The sequence below is a fragment of the Poecilia mexicana genome, unplaced genomic scaffold (genome assembly GCF_051168715.1).
Source record: "Poecilia mexicana isolate PSO_F unplaced genomic scaffold, ASM5116871v1 scaffold_20, whole genome shotgun sequence".
Classification (NCBI taxonomy): domain Eukaryota; kingdom Metazoa; phylum Chordata; class Actinopteri; order Cyprinodontiformes; family Poeciliidae; genus Poecilia; species Poecilia mexicana.
The window spans coordinates 16,604,505-16,630,999 of NW_028263389.1; the positions used below are offsets into that span (position 1 = coordinate 16,604,505).

At 40.1% G+C, this 26,495-nt stretch overlaps 2 protein-coding genes and 1 long non-coding RNA gene across 3 annotated transcripts in view; 1 reads left to right on the forward strand and 2 right to left on the reverse strand.

Annotated features, from left to right (window-relative positions):
* The window catches only part of tmem108 (transmembrane protein 108), a 42,899-nt gene extending 34,783 nt beyond the window's left edge, over positions 1-8,116 (reverse strand). The window contains exon 1 of the mRNA XM_015013373.2: positions 7,736-8,116. The gene's annotated coding sequence lies outside the window, so the exon portion shown is untranslated. The remainder of the gene's footprint in view (positions 1-7,735) is intronic.
* LOC148153429 (uncharacterized) lies at positions 8,090-11,097 on the forward strand. Its single transcript, XR_015761559.1, has 2 exons — positions 8,090-8,226; positions 10,892-11,097. It is a non-coding gene; the product is annotated as an uncharacterized LOC148153429 (long non-coding RNA).
* Positions 10,754-22,819, reverse strand: topbp1 (DNA topoisomerase II binding protein 1). Its single transcript, XM_015013379.2, has 28 exons — positions 22,440-22,819; positions 22,168-22,339; positions 21,965-22,099; positions 21,522-21,665; positions 21,213-21,394; positions 20,546-20,739; positions 20,240-20,416; positions 19,477-19,643; positions 19,228-19,391; positions 18,410-18,660; positions 18,010-18,335; positions 17,762-17,934; positions 17,045-17,256; positions 16,606-16,922; positions 16,332-16,517; positions 16,088-16,203; positions 15,351-15,474; positions 14,391-14,549; positions 14,218-14,314; positions 13,951-14,143; positions 13,207-13,436; positions 12,966-13,108; positions 12,796-12,892; positions 12,357-12,520; positions 12,016-12,144; positions 11,818-11,907; positions 11,099-11,260; positions 10,754-10,996 (listed from the first exon to the last, which is right to left on the reverse strand). Exons 2-28 carry the CDS (start codon positions 22,252-22,254, stop codon positions 10,868-10,870), a joined length of 4,548 nt encoding a protein of 1,515 aa, XP_014868865.2. The 5' UTR covers positions 22,255-22,339; positions 22,440-22,819; the 3' UTR covers positions 10,754-10,867.
* Positions 22,820-26,495: the final 3,676 nt, after the last annotated feature.

Sequence of the window (26,495 nt, forward strand, 5' to 3'; positions counted from 1 at the left end):
CCCATAAGGGAAATGTAGACTTTGCCATGTCAGCTAACTGAACTTTGGATCAACGCAGCTCATCCAGAGTTCCCATGGATATTACGATTTGTACCGGTTTATCACATGAAGTCCCAATAAAATACATACAACTGACAACATTTGAAGAACTTAAAAGGGTATGAAAGCAGAAGTTTGCACATCTGGAGGCATTGAAATACTTTTTAATGTGATCATACAACTCACATTCACACATGCATTTTACTTGTGTACATATTAATACCAAAGATGTTTAGATTTAGATTAGAAAATCTAGTTTATGGTCATTAACAGAGCGAATATGTCCTTTCATGGCACTGCAATCCAAAGTCATAACATGTAGCATCATATTATAAAACATTAAGAGAGCAGGAGTTTGTTTCTAGAGCCTTTAGTTTGTCCAATCAGATTACATCGCTTTGCCATTGCTCCTTTTTAAAGCCAATTGTGCCCTTAAAAAAAAAAAAAAAAAAAAATCCATCCTACACGATAGTGGCACTGTCTCCATGGTGACTCGGTTGCCAAATCACCATCCCTGACACCACAAACACATTTACAAACACACAAAAGAGCCAAAATCTCACCCTGTCATTACAGTTTTTGTGTGGCTAAATAAATTCAGGAGTGCGTCTGTCTCGGATTACCCCCCGAGGCGCAAATCTGATAGACTGTGATGCAAATCAGAGGAGAAGGGAATAATTAATGCTCTTTAATCAAGAGGTGAATTGTGCTGATAGTTTCACATTCGAAGGATTCTCCCAGAGGTGCTCGACGCCTTGATTGTGGAAAAATGTCAAATGCCGAGACACATTAAGGAAAGAAGAGATCAGAAATACAGTCTCAGTTCTGGTTCTAGCAGCAGCTGTCATACAGAGGAACGGCTCAGCCGAAACTGGAGGTTTCATTTGGCAAATCATGAGTGACAAAGCTACTCATGCAAAGGAAGCCATGACAGTTCAGCTTAAAACGACAGCATATATTCCACGTTGTGAAAAAGTGTCTGCTCTCCTGACAGGTTACTTCTGTCTGCAGCTTAAATGTTCCCAATTCATATTTATGTCAGCAAATCTGAAATGCAGATTTCAAGAGCTGACTTAATTTATTGAGGGGTAAATCCAAACCAACCAGACTTTGTGCGAGAAAGTTATTGGGTTGAAAGCTAAAAACTAGTTGGACTAAAAACTTTTTGTGATGACAGATAATGAATTTTTCACACCGGAGAAATTTTAACCCACTTTTCTTTCCAGAATTGTTTTAAATCGGCCACATTGGGGAATTTTTTGGAGCATTTTTTAAATCTCAGTAGTATTTATGCAATATATTTTATTTGTTTCCTTAACTATATCCATTTGTTTTTACTCTGGGTCTCCTGGATGAGACGACTCCTCACCAAGGAAGCATCCTAACCAGATCCCAAGCCACAATATTTTGTTTAATAAATGTTTTTGTAGGTTTAAAGCCTATAATGCTTCAAAAAAGTTGAAGAAGTAAAGCTTCCACCACTCTGCATAGTTTCCATTTCTTTTCTCAACACTTAGAGCCTTTTTGGTATTTAGGATGCAGTTTGCTGAATGGACCAGATGCCTCTCCAGTAAATCACGTCCTACCTGACATGATTTTACCAACACTTCACCTGAAAGCCCATCAGCTGTGGCGGTCTCCTCAATCATACTCTCCAGCAGCCCTGAAATAAGCTGTGCGACATGGGGCATAACACAGACTGAAAGTGGTGGGTATAAAATCTCAAAAGCTCCACATTGCTCAGTTTAAGTTAGATTTAGTGAGACTCACAGTATCATAAGGTGGCCTTGCATGTGAGGAAAGGAAATACAGCAACTTGTAAACAGGAGTGGTAAAATGAAGAAGACCAAGCTTCTAAGATCAGGTAGGGAAGCTGCTGCCTCTTGTCTCATTAGCTGCTGACAGTGAGATGAGAAGCCAATAATGAGATCCATCCTGGAGGAAGGAGTGGAGACACCGAATTCCTCAACATACGATGCTGCTTTGATTTGGGGCCCCAGTTAGAAAAGTTCGGTTTGATACTGATTATGTGGCAAATTCCTACACATTTCTGTATGGATGGATGGATGGATGGAAACTTAAACAATGAAACAGGAATTAGATCTAAATAAAATGAAGTCTGTGAATATCTGTAAAAAATCTGGTGTTTTTTTCTGCAGTACATTATTTTAATCTCTATATTAACCCGGAAACAAACAGTTAGTGCCTAAATGAGAGACGTGTAGAAACTGAAATGATCTTTCTGGGGAGTCTTTACTACTTCATGATGTTTCATAGAGGAGCATGTTTCCTCAGAAGCCCCAGCTTATTATTTCCACCTGAGAACAGAAGCTGGATGATGATTTGCTTCCTGGTCATTTGGGGTCACAGCTTGACATCCAGTCAAAGCTCTGAATAATCCTCACAGGTGTTCCCCATCACTTGGCATACACCTGCTTGTTTCGTCATTCCCTGAGTCAACAGCACCCTTACTACCTCTCCTACCATCATAATCCCATTGGACCCAATCATTTGTACAAAATGGTAAAGGATCCAAAACCAAAACATTTCTTGCAGTTATTTTTTTATTCAACACACCCAATGACACCCACTTTGATTTTTCTCCTGCGTCTCTTTGGAATATTTCTCTCTCTGATAGGAAAGTCGGATTAAAGGCTTCTTTGATCCTAGAGACAAACAAATTCTCTTCAAACAGAATGCAGTAGGAAGGAAACTGATGCAAGATGCTAATTCACAGATTGGAGCGATAAAGACCAAAGTAAAGCCAAGACTCCTGGCTTCCTCCTATAATAGATTTGATTCAATCTTTGCAGAACTGTAAGCAGAACTGCAGCAGCTGAAGAAAAACTGGGCACTTCAGGGATCCGTCACCGCGCTCACGTATACAAAGCTCAGTGGTTTAGGACGATTTCCTCCTGTGCCTTTAAAGGCATGAGAAGTCTAAGTGTCTGCTGTGTAAGAAGGTCAGTTCACCTTAAAATGGGAACATGAACGTCTGTGCAAAATGTCAGAGTAATCCATCCCCAATCTGTCAAGATATTTCCCTCAACAACCTCACATCTCACAAGCGTCAGAAAAGTCAGGCGGCTCTGAGCTGCGAAACATAACATGCCAGATTCAAAGCAACTAAATGTTGAATTTATTTTATTTAAATGCTTTACCACAGAATATGATTAAATGTTTAAAAGTATTGCAAAGCAGGAGAAAGTTCTGAAAATAAGCCAACTAATTTCTTGGCACCCATGAGAGAAATGTACATTGAAATTTGATTGCATTTGCTGAAGTTTTCCATCAATAATCTTTATTGTTAATCTTTAGAGATTATTGTTGTTAGAAATTCTTTTCCCGTCTCTTATATCCTCCTTAATTGGTCACGTTTGGGGGCATTAAGCTGCTGATGGATGGATGGATGTCCACTGGACTTTCCCTTTAAAGCCTGCTGGTATTTCTCAGATGCTAACAAGAATCTAAACACTTTGTAGAAAGAAAAAAAAAGCCTCACAGGACCATAGATCCTCTAACGCAGTTTCCTTTTTTGTTTCCCACTGGACCAACGTTGAAGGTCTTGAATTTCATCTCTCCACTGCATATCATTCAAGTTGTAGTTCCAGTAGTGTTTAGCAAACTGCATTTATGTTTGTGATGGTAGGACAGACAATTCTTTTTCTTTTTATCTTGTAGTTTCTGCCTTACTTAAATAACATCTTCTAGTTTTTCCCCATTTCATGGAGTGGCTAACAGAAAGAAACCTTTTTGTGCTGTTTTATTATTAACCCAGTGAAGCAGGAGGTCAGTTTAAAACGTTAGACAGTAAATCTATTATTCCAGTCACTGATTAAATATGCTCAAATTAAAAGGGTGGATTTTTTTATTTTCACTTGAAGACAGCAAAGAGGGTGCCGTTTTTTTTATTATTTTTTTTTTAATATTACACAACTAGGTAATAATTATAGGTAGGTCATAATAAGGATTTTGTTCCCTTCTTAATTGGTTATTTTTATTTTATTTATGTTTATCATTGTGTGTCAGGACATAAACAAGCTCCGTTTCTCATGTTGCAAATGTAACTGTCCAGGCTAAGTCCTGGTTTTAATGCATGTATCATTTTCACAATAAATGCTTCATCCATGCATGAGCAATAATGTTTGATCATAATCAATTATGCTCTTGAATTTTACAATAAAGAGCCATTTAGATTTCACCATGTTAAAACCATACACACAATATCAGGTCTAAACACAGAAAGAAGATGTTTCAATAAGTTTTTGAGAATAAAAATGTCTTTGAAACATAAAGTAAAACCTTCTGAGAATCATAAATGCCCATCTTAGTTCTTTGTATTTTGAGTTAATATAGAACATTTTGTTCCATTTATTCAAGCACCAAATCTTTATAAACACATGAAAGAGTCGCTGATGTTCCAGATTTATTCCAGATTAAAGCTACAAACACGTGAAGAAGATGCTCCTCAACCAGCTGTCTGACTGCTCAGCTTCCTGAAAGTCTCCATAGCAACACCGGAAAACATCTCTCGTTATGCAACATATTCAAACCAACTCTTCGCCGGTCGTTTTCTGCGTCCCAGAAGGTGACCATCAGTGGGTGGAGGTGCAGATCGGAGTGGCATGGCTGCAGCTGAGGAATGTCAGGAATCCCCCGCTTGTAAACAGCTCATGCTCCGACGGTTTCCCGCACGTCTTATCTCCCTGTGCCCGTCGCCATAACGGTCAGTTCCAACTCCCACTTTACTTCCTGTTGCCACTGCTCTGCGTGGGCAGGTGTGTGTTTATCAGGCATTTTGTTCACCCCAGAGACCACATGGTCTGTGTTTCTCCACGATTATGAAACAGAATGACTAAGACTAAGAGAACCAACACCTTGAGGGAGAAAAGGTGGAGGGGTTCTGCTCGACAAAATCAAAAGCTGAGTTTTTTTTTTTTTTTTCTCTTGCCATTGTTGAGTTAAGTAGCTTTTCCCTGCTATTCAACTTGGAATCTCCCCTGTAGTTATAACCTACGACTCCCTTTAAATAGAAGTAATTTCCAAAGCAGGTAATAAAGTGTGGCATTTAGAAAATAATTCTGGTTCGGACCGTTTGCTGTTTGGTGGAGGAAAAGCACAAAGTCCAACCTGGGCACAGGCTGTGCACCACTGAGGCCCCATGGGGGCCACATTCCACCTCACTGTGTACCACTTTGCACCAGTCATGAGGGACGCCGACTTATAATTATAATTCCCGCTTTCTAAGTCCCCGGCTGGCCCTTTTCCCATCAGCTTGGACGTTTAGCCGCAGGAGTCACAAGCCAGAGTTTCCCTTTTCCTGCGAATTCCTCCGATAAACTCGCCTCAGAGGCCCGGCGCTGCTGGATGGGACAGCCAATATTTTCCGGGTGTTTTTCCATTGTTAATGCGGACCTTTTCCTGACACTGGTGATAAGAGAGCAGCTGCTGAGATTGTTCAGCCGCTGTCCTGTGTAAAGTTCCTCCCAAAGATGACAGCATATGTCAGGCTGAACAGGGCGTCGTCGAAGTGACCGAGCTCAAATTTTGACCGCCATCATTTTTGATAAGTTGATTTAATTTTTGTAAACTCAAAATTAAATCAACTAAAGGTTTCACAAAGCTGATGATGTATTCTTGGATTTTTATGAAGCATAAACAGTTCTACAAGTTTTTTAAGGAGTTTTTCTTTGGACTTTTCAGGACAGAAAGCTTTATTATAATTCAAATTTGAGACTATAAATAATGTTAAGGTCATATTTGATAACAATGGTGGTTCATTGATCTTTGGACATAACCAGGCTGGTTTTTCAGATGGATCTACATAGAAAAACTCTGACAATACTGTTCATATCTATTTTCATGTCAATTTTCCAAAGTTTAACTGCTTAAAACTAATGTCTTCGCCTACGAACATAAATTTGCTGTTGGCAGTAACTGACAATTTAGACAAGCTGGGTGGTTATATTTTGAATTAAAGGTTAATGCAGTGTAAATTGCAGGTGAGTTTTCAAAGTAAAAGCTCATGGCCGATATGGCAATATTTAAAAAGTAATTTGGCTTTGATTGTAACAACAGTCAGGGGTTCCTTTGTAAACTAAAAACATGCTTTACCCAACTTGACATAAACTAACAACACAAAATGGTTCTCCATATTCATGCACAAACTATATATGTCTTATTTGGCACCTGATATGGGTCTAATCCATAAATTTAATGTCACATTTTCTTTAAAAAATAACTAAATCTTCTTAATACGTTGTAAAAACTCACTTTCTCCCATTTTTCTGCACATGTTCACCGCAATTATGAAACTGCTGTGACAAAATCAAGCTTGGAAGATAAGCAACAGGATATTTATTTTTTACATCCTTTCTCTTTATTTTATGAGTGGCAGCCATGTTGGATTTTGGGCTGGTCAGAAATTGTACTTCAAGATGCCCTCCAATAAAGTTTTCAGCTTAAAACTTCCAACTTCTAAGAACATGGAAACACTTGTGAACATGTTTATAATCTGTCGTCTGATCTGAACTGCCTCGATACAGTTCAAGTTGATAATTATCATAATGACTGTGTAGTTCAGGAGTTTTCCATACTGGTGAAGTTGAGGACATTGTATGTTTCTTCCTGTCTCAAAAGATCTAAATGCCTGAAGACAGTTCAACTGAGGATGAACAAGTTCACAGAAGTCATCTCCATTTTTTCCTTCACCTTCGTTCAATCAAAAATGAGACACCATCAATAGCCTATTGGTCCCTTGGGATAAACCCAACTGGTCACTAAGCAATGTACACACAGCATAAATGTCCTCATTAGCCCCAAGTGCTTTGCTCATGTGCTCCCTAATACCCCATTCATGTTATCCCAGCATGTCAGCTCGCTCTGAGGGAGCTGTCAGCTACAGATGTCCCCTCTTGCTCCATCCCCCCACTCATGGCCCACATGGCTCTGAAGGATTGTCCCCCTTCAAACAGAACAAAGGATTTTGGGGGGTTTATGTGGACAGCATGCGACCAAACATTCCTGACACAATGGGAAGGGCTGGCCGGCAGGTTCAGTTAGTGGACACTTTAAATCTGGGCTCTTTGTGAGCCAACTATTCCAAGAAGTACAAAGCTTAGGGTTCTGCCCTGCAATAGGAGGTCTGGTGTTATAGTTGAACATTTTTAGGAGAGTTGTCTCCTTTGTTTGCCTTGTTCCTTCCAGGTCGTTAAAGCAATTAAGACTTTGGAAGATCTTTGAGGCAGATGCGTGCAGGTTGTAAGACTTAAGAAAGTTTATCGGTGGAGGAAAAGCAAACCAATCATTGCATCTGTACAAACTATCACTCAATGCATGGTATTCCCAATAATTCCTGTTGCAGAACCAGAGATGATGAAAACACAAGATCCATTCACCTCCTGTGCATTAATATTACTGGGAATCTCCAAATACCTCACCAACAACATCTCAGCATCTTATCCTGGACTGTTCTCTACTTTATTCCACCAATATCCAGATCATCCAGTACAATCAGCTAAATGATCACATTGGCTTTCCTGCAGTATTCACAATGACTTGATGTTCAAAATCCTATACCTGGCACCATCACAGGAGATCACGATAGCTTGGAACACCCATATGAGATGCTCTGAATATTAAAGAAGCAATGAGTCAATAAGGTGCAGAGAAAGTGGGATAAAGTGGAGGTCCTTACCTATGACACAAGGTGCTCTGAAACGTCGGGTACTTGGCGTATCCGAGAAAAACGCATCCGACAAGCCGCTCTGCCGGACTTCACACCGCCCAGGCGCACATGTTGCCCGTCCCCGTCGTTAATAAACGCAGAAAAGAAGAAGCCAGCAGCGCCGCGGACTGAGGCTCCGTGCGGGTATCCCGGCCGGCTGGTGTTTGTAAAGCGCCGGACTCTAGATGCGCAGGGCGCCTCCCCTCGCCGGACTCCCGAACATGTGAGCCCACCTTTCCTCTCTCGGTGCTGACGCCATAAATAGACCCGGACGTGAAGCAGCAGCCGTCCTTCCTCTCCTCAGCCGCCACGGGTGATGAAACAGCGGTCCGCGGTGGCTCGGTGCGCAGGACGCCGCCGGTGCCACCCATCCACCGCCAGGAGGATTTCTCGGGGAGTGAGGACGGGCAGAGAATCTTAATGAGGACTGCTGCAGTTTTCTCCCTGATCGGAGGATCGTGGTAAAAACTCACCCGCTCACTCAAAGGCTTTAAGGTTTTAAAGTAGTTGCCTCTCACATGAGGATGAAGTGATGCGATGATGAAGAGTCAGGAAGACTCAACTCCTGGAGTCCTGCCAGCCAGCAGAGGGGGGCATAAAAGCACCTCTATGGGACACCTGTTGATAATTAGATAAGAGCCTTCCCTACCAAGCAGAGTGAGCCAATAAAACATACTTTTCATTTAGTAACGTCCTGAGTCAGTTAGTCTCAATTTCTTCACATGTTGCCCTTAAAACGTCATTGTTTTTAATGGTTCTTGGTTTAAAGCTCTCCATGTTTTCTTTTTAAGATTTATTTTCAGAAGAAATCGACGTTTTTAATTTTTAAGCGATTTAACTCTTTCTTATGATTTATTCTGATTTAATATACTCTAATAACAAACCAGTGTTATGCCAGCACAAAACAGACCAGCTAAGGTTTGCAAATAGGATGTTACCCAGTTTTCTTCTTAAAATTAATTTTGGTATAAGTAAATTGGCACTAAAAGAGTCCCATAATGTCACCTCACGGACGAGATGGGTACCAAATTGGGTGCATATGGATTTGTCTAGGGTTAAATGGGTCACACATAGATTTTGGTCAAGTTAAATTTGAACTATATGAGTCAAACAAGGATTTTCTCAGACTTATTGAATCCTTTGGTTGTCCAGACTAAATCAATATTATATGTGGGTGGCTTCTAATGGGCCCCATTTATAGGACCCACTTGGACCAAATACAAATTTAGACTCCCTACATACTTAGTTTGATCTGAAATGGGCATGATATGATGCCATCCATTCATGACCCTCATGGGTCCCATGTTTTACCTGCAATGGGTGTGTAAAGCATCAAACAGGATTATAATCAAGCAGAATACAACTGCTGTGACTTTAATTGTTATTGAAACAAAACAGGTCACTTACCGTACATGGGCCCCATATGGACTTTTCTCAGACAGGATTGGTGCTTATGTAGATATCAGTGTACAAAATCTAGTTCCCATATGAGTCCCACCTTTACCATCAACAAAACCAGTTGGGTCCCGATGCAGATGGAATCAGTTCAATCATCCTAGACCCAATAAAACAGCAGCAAGCCAAAAATTGTCAACACAAAAGACCCTAGTCATCAAGTGTGCTTTGGAACCATATGGATTTTGTTCTGACTTGATGTTCCTGGGCTCATAATGGACTTTTTGACCCCCTGGGTTTTAGTAAATACAACTTATATGTGCAAAAACATTTGGGTTCCCTCTCTAGGTGTTAGCTGGGTCTCAAATGATAATGAAAATAATTTACATTGCGTTTAACTCTCATTACCCGGATTTATCCTGAATCAAACCTACAGTCTATTACAAGAGGTCCATTATGTAACCCTTTACAATTATGAAAAAACTCAAAAAACAAGTGGCTTGACAGGAAATAGCAGCTTCCTGAATGGGGCCAACATAGATTTTACAAAGTAGACTCGGACTGAGTTAGTGATGTAGGCCTTGGTTAGGTTTCCAATGGGTTTGGTAACAAAATAAAAAAAGTAGAAGACAAAGGTTTTTCACTTTTCATTTACAGTTGCATTATGGAGGAACAATACGTTACGCTTTAGATAATCTTATTTTAGGCGTATTTATCTTCCCATATAAAACCCATATGGGTCCCAGGAGTAAATATGGGCTGGAAACAGCATTTTACTACAACCGGTCAGACACAAAGACAATCTGATCAACAGAAAATGGTCCAACAGTGAACCTCAAAAACCAATTTGATAAAATATAGGATGCTGTATCTCAGACACAAAGACTGGGCAGAACAGGAGCTGGAAGCAGAAATCTGTAAATGCCTCTCAGGGACTTCACTGCTGATTTAAAGCCCTGACTGAGCTCTGACGTCTGAGTCATGGCAGCTCTTTGTCTTGTAATCACCATTCTCCTCTAACAGATCAACCCTGCGTCTGCAGGGCAGCCGGTTCGTCCATTAGGAGGTTAAACCACTTATCTGTCCATATGGCAGGGAACAGGGATGACTAACCTCAGCTGGCAATCTGGCATGAAGCAGCACATTGTTGAACCACAGATATACATCAGCAGGAGAAATAAAACTCTGCATTTACTGCATGGACAACATAAGAATGCTTTGATCATTGAAACCAGTTGAGTTTTAAGAGTTACAAATATTAAAAATAACTAAACATCTTATATTTATGGCTTAATATAAATAAAAGAAGTTCAACATTAAATTAACTTTTAATTTTGAGAACTCTGCAGCTTTAAAGTGGAAGTATTAAATCACAAGTCTTAAAATAGGATTTAACTCAGTTTACACCCTCACCTTCCTGATTCAATGCAATGCCTGCACTGCCCTCGACTGGCCGCAGTGTTTTACTCCACACAATTACAAACCATGACTCGACATTTTCTGCACACCATTTTTCAGTCATCCATCACTGCAGACTCAGCCTGAGCAGCAGCAACTGCAGTGGTTGGAACAGAGGCAGTAGGAACGACAAAACAGATGCTACATTTATTTTATTCCATTTTCATAAATCATTAAAAAAAAAATCTTATTTACAGTTACATTCACTCAAATGAAAATGTTGCAGGAATGTTTTTTTGTGCAAAGGTTTCAGTTCAGTCGGCTCTTTTTCAGCTTGGAGGGGTCGGCTGCTGCTTTACGCTTACGGGACGGTGTGAACGGATCTTCCTCAGGCGGCGCTGCAGTCAGACAGTACAACTCGATGGGCGGCGTCGGCTCCTGGCAGATCAGAAAATGGAGAAAATATCAACAAAAACACAGAGATATCCAACAGATTTAAGACATTTACTTTCTAAGTAAATAAAGCACTTTTACAGTCACCTGCATGAGGTAATCTGCGATGTACTCTGGTTTCAAGCATGTCACTCCTTGTGCTGTGGCCTCAGCTACGTCCACCCTGAAGTCTCCGGGTTTCAGACGACTGAAGTCTGCAAACAGATGAGTGGCCTCTCTGTAGAGAGACGGGGAGGGGCTGGGCAGCACCTGAAGGGAAAACAGGAGAGAAAACATGACGGCGAAAACTCAAACACATTTCAAGAAATGTTACATTTATATGTTTAAAAATAGAAGAAAGAAATTAAACTGTCTCTTCTTTTCGACACTGCTGTATTTTTTAATTCTTGCTCGTATATTTTTGATGATCCAGGTTTCCTACACATGTTTTATGACTAAATACTGTTTATGTCTAGACTCATTTTAGCAACTTTCTATTTGGACTCATTCTGAGCTTTATGAAACATTTTCTCCATAAATTTATGGAAGATATTTCTGCAGAGGTTACTCAGTATGAGGGATTCCTGAAACCTAAGAAGCAGCTGGATTTTCTAAGGTTGAAAAGCAATTAGCATGAAAACCAGCATTGTTTTTATAGCTGATATTGAACTAGAATCCATTGTAGACTTTGAATCTGTCTGTAGACTGGAATGAATTTACAGTATATAATAAATTGGATCTGCTTGTCTTATGAAGTGCCAGATTGTGGTGCATGAATGTAGCAGCTCCTGTAACGTGTGGCTTGTAAAATAAAAGCAGGGAGAAACCTTCGCTCCACCAGACTGCAATAATCGCCTGAAGCCCGACTCTCTGCTCTGGTCGATGTTCAGCATCACGGTCCAGCCACTGAAAGCTCCCTGGAAAATAGGAAACATCCTTAGTCAAGTTCAGACAGTTTCAGACACTTATCTTTTAAAAACCTGAGTGACAGAGATAATTTGCCTAGAAATGGATCTGGTACATACGTCGTGTTCAGAGCTTCCCTGCAAAGCTTTTCTCCAGCGCATTGCGGCCAAGGCCAGTCTCTTCTGCTGAGAGGTGATGGAGGGCAGAGCCTCCAAGATGGAGCAGCTGCCCCATTCATAATCATCCTCCTGCATCACAGGAAGAAACGAAAGGAGAGAAAAATCCCAAATAATCAACGAATCTGAGCCGAATGAAGAAATGAGTGCAGAGACGAAGAGCTAACATCTTAACCATCTGATGTTACAAAAAATCCAGCTGAATCCAGATGTTAAAACTATATTTTCAGATTGAAGCTACGCTGGAAAGATAAAACACAGTGGAGTTGTCTTCAGGCTCCCACCTGAATGAAGTGTCCCACGGAGCGACACGCCTCCAGGTACGAGCGATGCAGGATCCACTTGCCGGCTGCCATGGCGGCCAGATACTTCTCGTTTCGCAGTGGACTCCCTACGATGATGTGGGAGCAGCTGGGGTCAAAAGACTGCTTGTCCAGGACGACGCCCCCTACAGGACAAAGAGAAGGATGGCATCAGTAAACTACACCTGGTAGATATTTAAAAAGGAGAACGGAGCTCCAACTTAAAAGTAAATAAAATATTTGTTACATGCAATTAAATTAAGTTTTTTTAACTTGTTTTCTTTTTACAGTGTGAAACTTCTGACTGATTAAGGGTTTGTTCTCATCATTTCAGACCATTAATGTTTCTCTTTATATACTGTATATATAAAAATACTGATGTATTTTGACAGCTGATCCCCAGAACAGCTGAGCGACTCACCGAGTTCCTCTATGAGATGACTGTAATCGATTCGCTCCTGAGGGCTGAGCGACGACAGCTGAAATCTGGGCGGCTGTTTTTCTTCCTCTTTCTCTTCCTGACAGAAACGAAACACCTTTACAGCTGCAGCGGCGCTGGAAGTAACCAGGAAGGTTCCAAGAAGGACTTACCTGTGGCTCCGGTGCCACCAGCGGTTTGGCGAGAGGGAAGGCGATGCTGGGAGCTTTAGGAGTGAGGATGTCCTCTTCTGGATCCTCTGATGGAGGCGCCATGACCTTCTGACCCATTTGCTGGTTTATAACGTCACAAGCAGCTGTGAGGAAATTGAAGGATACATTTTAAAGTAGATGTAGGAATTAAATTTTATCTTCGATTCTCAACACTTCCACGTTATTATACGGCTCCTCTTACCCATCTCTACCAGCTCAGAGTCCGTCATCGAGTCCTTGAGGTGCGGTCCGTTCTCTGCTGTGGGAGGCGGTGCTGCCGCCAGGGGCTCTGAGTGTTGGGATGGACTCCCAGGCCACTGGAAGTTATCAGCCAGCTTCGCTCTCTCCTCCCTGGCTGTCGGATCGTCCCAGACTATCTGCTCACTCTGAGACGGCTCGGTGTTTATGTCCGTCACCGCTTCTCTGGTTACCCTGGAAACGCATCAGTGAGAAACAATTAAGGATTTCTCATCGTAGCTGTTTGATGGCTCTATTTGAGGTTCCTCAAGTCTCTACTTTATTCCTACTTTACTGGGACTAGTAGTGAATAATATAAGGGTTTCATATCAGTCGATATTGATAATTATCGATTAGTTTTTTTTTTTGTTTTAAATATCTGAAATAATGCCAAACTGTAGATGGGACCTTTCCTGTTTTATCCACAGTTTTCTCTAAACATTTTGTTCTCATTTCCTTCTTTCACTTTTTATTTTTAAGAATTTATGAGGCCCAGTGGTGAAACCTTAAACTGCTGCTGCACAAGTTACTCAAAAGTTGTTGCTAGGTAACCACAGCATCAGAGAGTTGCTAGGTAACCAAAGCAAGTAAGTTGATGCCACAAGCCTAGCTTAGCTAGCTAGAACCCTCATTGTTTTCTTGCTTCAGTTAAACACTCCCACAATCCTGTGCTGCATCACCATCACGATCACATGACGGTTTTTTGTACCTCAGAGCTTCCAGGGTTCGTCTGCTCCCACTGCGTCCAGCCCGGCTGCCTTCAGGCGTGTTTGGACCCGAGTCGGTGCAGCCTGATCCCATCCTGGCCAGTCTGACAGACGCCCGCCTGCCTGTCGTCATTTTGGTGGCCGACATGATCTCCTGAAGCTGTCTTTGCAGGTTCTCTCTCATTTCCAGAGTATCTACAATATCGAACTCACTTCAGTCGTCAAGTTCTCAAGTCGTTAGTGGAATCAGCTCCTCAACAAGTCCTCACCTCTTTTCTCTGTGGTATCGTTCACCTCGTCTTGATCAACACATCCGTTACTCACAGGAGGCACGACTGCGCTTTTCTCTGCAGCAACAACCGCAGACTGAAAAATAATCCCATTATTAACAAAGTAGACACAAAAACACAAACATGGCTGCTCAGATGAGGATTTCCTCAACCTTGTTGAGTTTTGATTCGGTCGCGTCTTTGCGCTGTGTCCGTGTTAAAGGCGGAGATCTCTGGGAGCTGCTGGGAACCTGGCTGAGGTTCAGACTCATCTTTGGATTGTAGGTGAAGGGATACAGAGACTCGGAGACGTGCCTCTGCTCCTCAGCACACTGCACAACAAGAAATGCATAAAACAGTCATGAAGAGGCAAAACACTTAAAAACTGTTTTCCTAACAGGTTACTTCCTTTACGTAAGAAAAGAAAATATAACATGGCAAGAAAAGTGTAGGGGAACATAATTAAATAAACTACAAATAAATAAATAACGTGATTACTTGGATGTGTCAGTATTTAGGAAGAATAAAAAACGTAATTCAACCTGTAATCAATGATAAAATACCCATTTTATTTATTATGCATAATAATTTTCCCATTTAATATTTTTTTCATAGTCACACAGTTCAGCACATTATGAATTTTCAATGCTCTGGTCATTTTAATTGATCTAATTCAACTATAATTGGTTTGGAGCTTAACCAATCAGATGCCAGGATCTATTTCAAAACCAACAGTTTAAGCAAAATTATTTTATTACATTTGCTAGAGGGGGAAAATTTGCACCATTATTAAATCTCTGGTAGGAAAGTTAGAAAAATGTATTCAAAGGGCCACAAATAGTCCTCACAAGTTTCAATGTTAAGTTTCACTTTTAAGTAATTAATTCATATTAATTTATAATTTCAGAAATTCTTTAAATAAATACATCTTGAATGTAGTTGTATACATTTTTTTACACAAACTTGCATAAATAATGTTTCACCAATTTTTTTATCCCCAAATGTTGTGAATTTAAATGTTGCATTAAATAAAAACAGCTCTATAATGACAGAGCTGTAATTTTTCATTTTAATTTGGTGAAAAATGGTCACAGTTTGAGCTAAAACAGTATTTTTTGCTGATGTGAGCTTACAGCATGCAGCCAGTACTGGGACACCACATGCAGGCCCTTCTCCTTCACCGCCTTGTATTCGCGGGAGGTGTCTCCAACACGACCCTGGTAGATGTAGTGCGTCACCGTGTTGTCACAGGCCCACCTAAAAACAACACAGACAGAATCAGCATATCTGGTAAAATTCAAAAGTGAATTTATTTTTAAATCCAGGTTTCCAGTTAATGTTTTTTACTGATGTCTGATTTTCTTCCTGTCTTCAGTCCAGGAAGAAAAGCTTGAAGAAATTATATTTATAACCCAGGCAAACAGAAAGTCACTAATTATTAATGAGAAGTCTAATGACTAATTTTTAAAGGTAAATTAGCAATAATAATAATAATAAAAAATAAACATTTCAGTTACATTTATTTTGTGAAGATTATTAGATTTTTTTCAACCACTGAATCAATGTGCTGAGATTTAAGTTTGTATTTTCCAATAAAATTATGCTAAAAAAGAAAGAAATTTACTATAAGCCTTTTTACTTATTCTAAAGAGCCACTAAATATGGAGAATAACGTAATTATCATTTTTAAGTGAAGTTTCAATCAACTTCTTAGTTGAAATAAAAGGCTTTATCTGCAAAACTCTTAAATAGGGGGCATAAAATTTTATATTTCTGTATAAAAGTGATTCATAAATCCATAAATAAAAGTAAAACATTTTTTTGTGAAGAAAGACATCTTTATAGCAAATTTGCAATAAATGCAGAGTACCTGAAGTCAGCTCCAAGCGAAGCAGCAATAGCATTCAGTTCACTTTGCATCTTGCTCAGTTTCTTCCCCACACAGATCACAACACCAGTCAGGGGTCCCGAGTCTTTCTGCGGGATCTTCAGAAAACAAACACACTTAAAACGGTTTACATATTCTGAGTACTTCATTAGAGTCACTTTGTCAGTTCAGTAGAGTCATGCACAGCATAACAATGTTTAAACTCTGAATGAAACTCTTATCTGACCTCCTTCTTGGCTGTTTTGGCGAGCTGCGGGCTGGCAGAGACTTCCTGCATTTCTGTGGCGTTATTCGCTGAGCTGTTTGCCAGAGCAACCTTCAGGTTCCTGTTGATAACGTCGGTAAGTGGAGTTTCCACCTTTTCTCCGGGTTTAGATCTTCCGCCAGGAGTCTCCAAATCTTTCAGTGCATCCTTAAAAAGTGAAGAGATTCATTTGTCACCTTCCCTCCTGGGAGGTTAAATCTAAATGTCTGTTTTTTGGTGCAGGAAGAGTTCTGACCTTGAAGTTAAAGGACGGCCTGAAGAGCTGGTCCCTGACCAGGAACCGAGACGGAGTGTCCAGCTGCAGGGACGGCTCCTTCTGGAGTGGCTTCCCTTTGCCGCCACCTTGGTTTGGTGTCGGTGTGCTCGGGTTTTCTCTGGGCTTCATCTCGTCCAACACAGATCGAAACACTTTGCTCTGAAAGCGACCGCAATCGAGCGGCGTGATCGCTTTCCCGCCCTGCGGACCCAGCAACGGGATCTCTGGGGAGCAGCGAGCGGGTTGGAGCGGAGCTGCTTTCTGGGATCCGCTGACGAAGCTCTCGTCTTCCTTCTCTGTGGAATTGCAAATGGTGACAGTTAATTCGACACAAAATTCGATTTTTGGCAGTAGGAACCTCAAAGTTCAACGGGATTAAAGCGACACAAAGTAGATCTACAGGTAATATGAATGTCACCTGGAGAGGAGGGCAGATCCACCAGATATTTCTCCTCTGCCGCCCTCTTCCCCGTCCGCGCTGACTCAAGTATCCAGCGCATGGTGACGGCAGGAAGCCCCCACTTCTTAGCTGCCTGGTACTTTGTTCCTTCAGGGGTCTGTAGCACCAGGTGAGTGCTGGCCAGCATGCCTTTCTTCTGGTTGGCCAGGCGCACAAAGTAATCCTGGACACTGGAGGAGCAAAGGGAGAAAAGCAAAAGGTTTGAGCAAGAAGCTCACAGCAAAAGGAACAAGACAAGTAACAGAGGGAGTTAAAATGATCCTGACCAAAACACAAAAACAGCTTGAAAAACGGGAATTTTATTGACTGCAGGTTATTATGCAGTCAATCCCTGTTAAAATGCCAGGGTTGTGACAAAAATATTACATTGTATTAAAACTGTTCTTGGCGTAATAAACACTAAGAACATCTGACTGGACGAATGTATCAGTCAGGAGAAGAATATGCTGCAAAAACAAAATCTTACCAAATATTTTTTGTCAGGTTTTTAGTGCGAATACCTTAATTCACTTAAAATAAGACAAAACTAACTTACAAATAACATTTTTTAAACAAAAAATAGGAGCTTTTATTCCTTAATATATTGATAAGAACTGTGTTAGTTCCCCCAGCAGATTTCTTTCACCTCTAACATGGGGAAAATGTTTGTTATAAGTGAAAATATGTGCCACATACTTGGCTCCGAGATGCTTGGACAGCTCCACCAGAGCCTCCCTCTCTGCTCCCGTAAACTGGCTGACAGACAGGACGCAGTCTTTGAGAGGAAAGTAGCCCTCCCTCACAGGAACGGGGGTAAACAGAGGGTTAGAGGGCAGCGGCAGAACGCGCTCGTTCTCCACACACATGGCCTGCGATAAACAAACCAGAACATAAATGTAGCTCTGCAGGACAAATCAGAAAAATAAGGCAATCTGAGTTCGTACCAGCCAGGTGTCAGTGACCACCTCGTCCACGGTGGCCTCCACTGTGCAGCCCAGCTGAGGGACCACAGCGAAGTCCACCACCACTCGGCTGCGGCCCGTCAGCAGCCTGCCTCCTTGCTCTTTCAGCAGCGCCGAGAGCTGAGCCTCAGCCTCCACACCGAAACCCACGAGCAGGAAGGATTTCCCAGAAAACAGACCGTCCTGCGGCAGCGGCTCTTGCTCTGGTCCCCCGGTGTGGAGGGGCGTCCAGGACTCAGGCTGAGGTTCTGCAGCTGCGCTGAAGGACTTCCTGCTGGTATTCTCTGGTGCTGCTGGTGCCAGATCAACTTACAGATAAGAAATGAAAAAATTATTTCACTCTGAATTATTTAATCTGAGAATTAATCAATCAGATTCTTACCCACTGTGGGGTCGTCGTCCATGTACTGTGAGAGAAGATCCTCGTCTGTTATTGGTTCCTTGGGAGTGTTCGGGTTGGCAACAGGCGGACCAGAAGACGAGCGACGTCTCGCCGGAGGACGAGCGGAGACAGAGACAGAGACGGCGTCTGAAGCTGGAGGGAGACAGTCCGGGTGGAGGTATCCGTCCTCTGGGACCAACGAGCCTTTGGAGAAACAATCCAGCAGCCACTGTGCTGTTACCACATGGGGCCTGAGAAGAAACACAGGAACAGGTTATTTAATTTGATTTAGTTGGTGAAGTGTCCTTCAACAGTTTTCTCAACCAAAATCCATCCACAAACTCGACAAAGCTACAGAGAAAAAAACTGAGCTTCCGAGCTTAGTTGTCCTTTACTCTCTTTGAAAGTCCTGCAGGCTCAGTGGTTCTACGCTGAAGAATCTCTTTCTATTGTTTTCTGCAACCTACTGTTCTCTTTCTGTTTGGCTTGGCTTTTGTTGCCATAGAAAGTTCCTCTGGTTCAGCTTCCATGTATAGTTATGTATTTTTCTTTAATGGTGCTGCTGTCTGAGCTAATGGTGTCAATAATATTAACTCTAGGTGTTATGATTTTTTCCCCACAATGCTTTAGTGATTAGCTGTCCATCTTTTCTGGACTCAGACATTGTTTTCCTTTCGTTAGAAAGTAGCATTATATTTATTGGGCGATATGAACACTTCTTTTCCTCTAATTTGAATAATTTGATCATTTAAAAGAGTAAAATTAACCACATTTACAACCAAAATACAGAATTATTATCAGAAAACTGGATTTCAAACCTGTGAGTTGCTGTGGACAGAAATTTCTGGAGCTCCTGGTCCACTTCCCTCACAACCACATGAGTGAGATCCTCTCTGGGCTGGTTGAAGCGCAGGCCTCCAGCAGCGCTGACGAGCCGCCGCAGCTTCTCCAGCTTCTTCTCCGGGAAACCACTTAAATATAACTGTGCAACAATAAACACATTTTAAAAATCGTCTAAAAATGAAAGGGAATGACTTTGCTTTGTGAGAGTGTGGACTAAATTGTACCTTACAACCATCCAACACATCATCTGCTGGGCACACAGTGAGGTCTAACCGGTCGATGGGGTCTGGCGTCTCGACGCGACTCATGGTGACGTTAGTGAGGGCCGTGTCGTTTATCGCCGCACTAGTGTTGACAGAAATGTTGCTCAGGCCCAACAGAGATGGACCATCTACAGAAAAAATGCACAACAACCTTAAGAACAAACCTCAGCAGGGGGAAGTCATGATTTATAGCTCAGTGAAACACATTGCTGGCTAAACCATCGAATAAAGATACACTAATCTGTCAGCAGAAAATTAGCCAAGACCTACTACCACTTATGCTTTGGAAAGTATCCACATGAGCATAAATTCATAGATTTTCCACCTTATTCTTAGAGAACTTCTGTCAGTTTCTGTTGCAAAAATCTGCCTTAATAATCTCAGTAAACAAAAATCAGAGCATTTCACCCCCCCCCCCCTTTTTTTTTTAAAGAAATTTCTGACTTTCTGACTCAGAGAATATCTTAAATATGGTGATTTTTTTTTCTTTAAATTGTGGAAAATTAATATTTGTTAATTGCAAATTTAAAATTTTGACATTGGAATGTTTTTTTTTTCTTGTAAATATATAAAATTAACTCATAAATCTGAGTTTTGGTGGAAATTTACTCCTCAGTGGCCTTTTTCTTCCCCTCATTTTATCAACAACAGCTCTAAAACGGCACCATGGATTTGTGTTTATATATGATTGCATCAACAGAAACAAAAGAAATTGGCAGGGTACCTTCTCTCCTGCTGGTGCCTGTAGGAGTTGAGGTGTTGGGCCGTGTGGCTGTTGAAGCGTTGCGCTGCACCGTGTACCTGCTCTCATCCTGACAGAAACCTTTATCTATGCTGTCGAACAGCCAGTGCAAAGACACACAATACACGTTCCACTTCCTGGCGCATTCGTACTTCTGACCTGCAAACGAAAAATAAACTCTCAGCACAACAGTAACACCAATGAAAAAAATCTGATTTAAGAATAGAACTGGAATAAAACATCTCAGAGATTTTTTTCTTGGACAAATTAAAATGGTGGGGACTTTACCTGTCGGTTCACTAACAATGAGATGTGTGCACTCGTTCATTTTGAGCTGGCCGGTGTATTTGGCCCCGTGCTGCTCGCAGAGCCGCTGCACCTCTTTGCGCTCTGTGCTGGAGAGACCCGTCACGCAAACGGTACAGCCAAGCAGCACGGGGCACAGGAAGTCCTCAACTGGCAGGTCTGTGAACCTGAAGAGACTGGACAGGAAAGTGCAAAATAAATTTTTAAAACTCCACCTTGTAATTTAACTGCATTGATGCTGAGCACCAAGTCATGACTTCAGGTTTCTCTGGGGTCTAATGCCCTCATTAGAGGCCATGGCATCACCAACACTTTGATTTACCAAGATATCTTAAATAAATAAAAATCTAGTTCACAGTGAAATTACCATTATTAGTATTTCAAAAAGAGCCACAACATTTGGTCAAATTAAAACAGGAATTGTTCACCAAACACAAAATCAAGCCTTTTCCAGCCAATCTCTCTTTAACAGACTGTGTTGCATCAACTAGAATAATTTGCTGCAAAAGATTTCAGTTAGAAAAAAAGTGCTTAAAATTTAAAGATGAGTGAAACTGTGTGCATTGTTCAGTAATTAAATCTAATATTTCCATGCTAATTAGCAGAAGCCGTCCCTTAACGAATCAACCAGGTTCTCTAAGGTACTTGCCTGTCTTGTGATTTTTCCCAGCATGCCTTGACCCATGTGGGCAGCAGTATGGGTTTTCCCAAATTGGCAGCCACCAGGTATTTTTTGCTTCCTACCTCCCCAGCAATCAGGTGTGAGACAGACACATTAAGATCAAGATAGACCCGTCCGCCCATGAGCTGCACCAGATCCATCACCTCTCCCTGCAGAGGGAGACAGAATACACACATAACCACATTTACATGTCAAACTTTTCAATATTTTGTTCCAAAATTCTGTGGTTTTTGAAAGGAGTATTTAAAAAAATAAAATAAAATCATCAGAACCAACCCGGGTTGCTTTATCCAGGCTGGTGCAGGAAATGGTGACGTCAGCCATCGCCATGTTATACACGGGTTTTTCTGCTTTCGGGACACAGCGCTGTTGCTGCAGGCAGTGCAGCACCACCAGTGGACTCACTATTCTGCACCCAAGCTGTGGAAACAAAAGTGGCATAAATTTGAAAAAGCTTAGACACGGATCAGTTATAACCTTTAAAATAAAAACATAGGCCCCAAAGAAAACCTGAGATCTGATTGTTGCAGCCCAACAATTAAAATTAGCAGGTGTTTCGTCTATAACTGAATTTAATTCTATGCATCAAATGGAAATAACAATAAAGGCATGTACATACAAAATCATAATTGTAGTAATCTCAATTTCTTTGCTGTTGTAAATAAAAAGAATTAGACTGCATAACAGGTTTGCATAATGCATACAGAATGGGTTCAGACCTTCTTGCAGTGCAGGAAAGCTGGAGTGGTGAAGTTGATGAAAACAAACAGAGACTTGTCCTTCTGGTTCATCTGTAAAACATCTTCCTCCTGGATGGTTTTTAAATACTTTTCAGACTGCAGCTCCAGAATGGCCTGTATAAATAGGACTCAGAGTTAAAACTGCAAACAGAAACAAAGCTTAAGCCAGCAGGGATATTTACCTCATATGCTTTGACTGCATAATCTGGTTTGGATCCTTCACCCTCCACAAACTTTACAATAAAGTCTTCCTTCCCTGCTTTAGTCATGCTGAAGTCGATGTATGAGGAGTGAGGAGACTTGACATGAATTACGAATGTGTCTGGTTGACGGAACTTCAAGTGAACCTTTATCCTTATTAAAAATGAAAACAGCACAGACCTTTCAGGCTTTCCATAAAGTACAGCCTACATTTATTCAAATTAGTAAACAGAAGAAGACTCGAAGTACTTACTTATTGTAAAAACACTCCGACTGGGAGAAAATTTAATGATATATTCTGTACTCATGACAAATTTTGTTTTTCATTACGAACGTGCTAAACATTCACTCTCTACATCTAGCGCTAACCTTTGAAACTTGAACCGGTTATTTTTACAACTTTGAATGCGTCAAGATTATTTAATATTTTAAGCATTCATTCAACGTAACTAATTCTATCCACAAAATGCATAAACAGACATAAATTAAATGCTATCTTATTCATAATAATTCGGCTAACTCAAACTGGAGTTATTGTTGACATTCTTCGCGCCGTTTGCGCAACTTCCGTTGCAACAAGCTAATCCGTCCGAGTGGAAACGAACAGCTTCTTCTTCTTCTCTTCTATTATGGCGGATCGCAAGCAACTTTAAGGTGCATACCGCCACCTACTGTTCTTGAGTGTGTAGCAACATTTCTTTACATCTATTAAATTCTATATATTACCTTCTTAATATTTCCTACTACATGTTTTATATTCTGTCCACTCATCCATGTGGCCCCATCATCTCCATGCAGTGCAGAATTTATACATTTATTGATATCAGAAAAAAATATCATCATTATATTAAATAAGATTGGACTAACTCCACTACCTTGAGGTATCCCATTTTCCACATTAAACTCTTTTGAATAATCGTTCCCAATCTTAACTCTTATTTTTCTATCCAGCAAAAAAAATTGCTATCCAGTTATACATCTTTCCACTAATTCCCATCTGATTAATTTTTAGAAGTAGTCCTTCTCTCCACAGTGAATCATATGCTTTTTCTATATCAAAAATACTATAATTGTTGCCTCCTTCGTTTTTAAAGCTTTCTCTATGTCATTATTTACTCTAGTTAGAGCATCCATTGTTGATCTCCCTGGTCTAAAGCCACACTGGTATCCATTCATTAGTTTATTATGCTCAAGAACATGACCTAATCTACTGACTATTATTTTCTCCATCCATTTACTTAAGTGAGAAGTTAAAGCTATTGGTCTATAATTATTTGGACTGATAGGATCTTTCCCTGGTTTATTAAACGGAAGTATTATTGCCCTTTTCCAGCTATTAGGTATTAAACCTTCTTTCCATATTTTATTAAATAATTTTAATATTAATTTCAATGTTACTTCTGGAATCTGTCGAAACATAATTGATCCTCCACTGGAGCTGAGTATCCTGTCCCTTTCAATACTGTTTTCATTTCTTTCATGGTTATATTCATGTCTAATGTTGACATGAATTTTTGACATTTTTCCAATACATTTTTATGATTTCTAAGTTTTTGTATTTTCTGCTGTCTATGAATGTCTGTAAGATGTTCACCACTATGAACTGCAGCAAATGTCTCCCCTAGTAAATCTGCCTTATCTTTATTTAAAGCTAATATTTCCTGCCCTCTGACTAAGGCTGGCATTTTAACATTATTCCTTTTCCCAGTCATTTTCCTAAACATTGACCAAACGTTCTGCAATTTTATTTCTGAACCTATTGAGGAACAATACTCTCTCCATGTTTTCTTTTTTGCTTCTTTAATAATTTTGCGAGTCATTGCTCTTATCTTTTTATATTCAATAAGGTTTTCGGTTGTTAAATGTTTCTGTAATATTTTAAATGCCTTGTTACGTTCTTTAATTGCTCTGCTACATTCATCATTCCACCAAGAAACTACTTTTTTCTTACATTTAACTTTTATTTTTGGGATACTAGAATTTGCAGCATTTAAAATCTGTTCTGTTATCTGTTTTGTACAATCTTCAATGTTGCCTTTTAATGTAACCATATGACTGGTTTCCTCACAATTTATTTTAAATTTTTTCCAATTAGCTTTATTGAAACACCATCTTAATATGAAATCTTCTTGCCCATTTATCCTGTCATTAATTATTGTACTCACTGGAAAGTGATCACTCCCTAATGTAGACTCCCTGTTAATATCCCATTCACATGAACTAACAAGACAATCAGTTACTAATGTAACATCTAGACATGAAACTGTATTTTTATGTATATTTACTCTTGTACTTTTTCCATTATTAAGACAAACTAATGACCTTTCATCCATCATTTCTTCAACTATGATACCATTATGATCCGTCTTCTTGCTGCCTCATAGACTATTGTGTGCAATAAAGTCACCACACCATAATTCTCTTCTATGTAATGTTCCTGCTATTTTCTTAAACATTTCACTATTAAGACTTTTACAAGGATTATAATAATTTATAATTTTAATATTTCCATATTTTCTTAAATTAAATATTTCTATATTAACACATTCTAATTCTTTATTCATTGGGTTTTTCTCATAAGCTGTTCCACCCTTAATTAAAGTGGCACATCCACCTCCACTAACTTCTATCCTGTATTTCTATACTATATCCAGGATTTTTAAAATCTAGATTAGGTTTCAACCATGTTTCTTGAACACATATTATATCTGGGATTATTTCTAAATCATAAGCTTTTTAAATTCTTGTCATATTAAACTTCTAGCCTTCCAATGAAGAATATGTAGAACCATTATAAAAGCTTGAATCCTAATCCTGACCATTTTCTGTTGTTTCACTCAAAATGGTCTGAATCTGATCTGCTTGGATTTCTTTCATTTCTAAAAATCTTCCTGCTGCTGTAACGATTGCTTTTATTTGATCACTTTTCTTCTTCATTTGTACTGTAACATTGATAATATAGCACATAAATGCTACAAAGTTTTCTTTTTCCACCACCATTGAATTTTCATCCACTCTACATTTATGCTTTTTGTATATTTGTTGTTGGTACCAACATTTGTCTCTGATCATTCTGCCCTTGATTTGCATTCCAAGTTGTGTTTCTTTGACCCGTTTCTCCCAACCTCATTTCTCTTGAATTATCTTTCCTTACTCTTTTTAAAGCTTCAGCATAAGAAACTATTTCTGTTATTTTGATTCTTTGAGCTTCTCTGGCTTCCCTTTGTATTTTACATCCACCTATGATCTCCTCCGTAGTTAAAACATTTGATTTTAGCATCTTTATCACACTTTCCAAATTCATGTGGACCTCCACATCTTGCACACCTAAGTTTTCCTTTACAGTCCTTTGCAATGTGTCCCATTCGTAAAACATCTGAGGGGTTTGGGGATGTACTCTCTGACTCTGTACTTCATGTATCCTAGCTGGATATTTTCTGGCATAACATTTTCAAATTGTAAAATTACTGCCTTTGTGTCTAAGTTCCCCATCTCTTTTACTTTTAATCCTGGTGGCGTCTGTTATTTTCCCTCCTTTGATTTCATTTTTCAAATCCTCCATTGTCATTTCCACTGGAACTCCTGATATTTCTCCTCTCAGCCTTGATAAAGACCCTGGAATATGTTTTAATTCTTTCCCCCATCAAGTTTTTCATTCCGATTATCTTTTGTTGTTGTGTTTCACTGATAGCATATATTAGCACTCTTCTGCTATTCATAATTCTAGCCGTTTTAATTTTCCCCATTTCTTCCTCTATTGCTCTGGTCAACTTTATCAGGTGGATAGATCCTCCTTCTTGCTTTGACTTTAAATTTTACTTCTCTAGTAAAGTCATTCTGTTCTCGTGAACTCGCCCCGTCGTTTGTTTTTGTCTTTTTGTTAGCTTCTTCTCTTGCCCTTTCTTGTCTCTTCGTAAGTGCTCTTTTCATTCTTGCTGATCCTAATATCATCCATTCCATCTCATTTCCACCATTTCCTCCTGATCTAGAAGCCATGTTGCTACAGTCAATGTAGTTTATGCAATCCGCCAAAATCAATCCTTCCTTCGTTTGTTACGTTCTCTCGCTTCTCCTTCCACCTCTCCTTCTCGTGCCGAGACCGAAACGAGCAGCTGCAAAGGCAGATCCACAGTCTTTCAGACTGTTTGCTTCTCAGAGGAAGTGATGTCACTGAACGGCTCAGAGGATTTTAAAAACTGTTGAACTGAGATTTATTTAATATTTCTGGATGAAAATGAATCAGAAAATAGATCAACTTTAAATTCATCTATTTAAAGTTTTGTCAATGAAGACAAAAAATGGACCAGAG

Coding starts and splice junctions, on each gene's coding strand:
- topbp1 (XM_015013379.2), bottom strand. CDS start 22,254: ATGACTAAAGCAGGGAAGGAAGACTTTATTGTAAAGTTTGTGGAGGGT. Junction 21,395..21,521: donor GCCTGGATAAAGCAACCCGG/GTTGGTTCTGAT, acceptor CTCCCTCTGCAG/GGAGAGGTGATGGATCTGGT. Junction 18,336..18,409: donor GGACGACGACCCCACAGTGG/GTAAGAATCTGA, acceptor CTTATCTGTAAG/TTGATCTGGCACCAGCAGCA.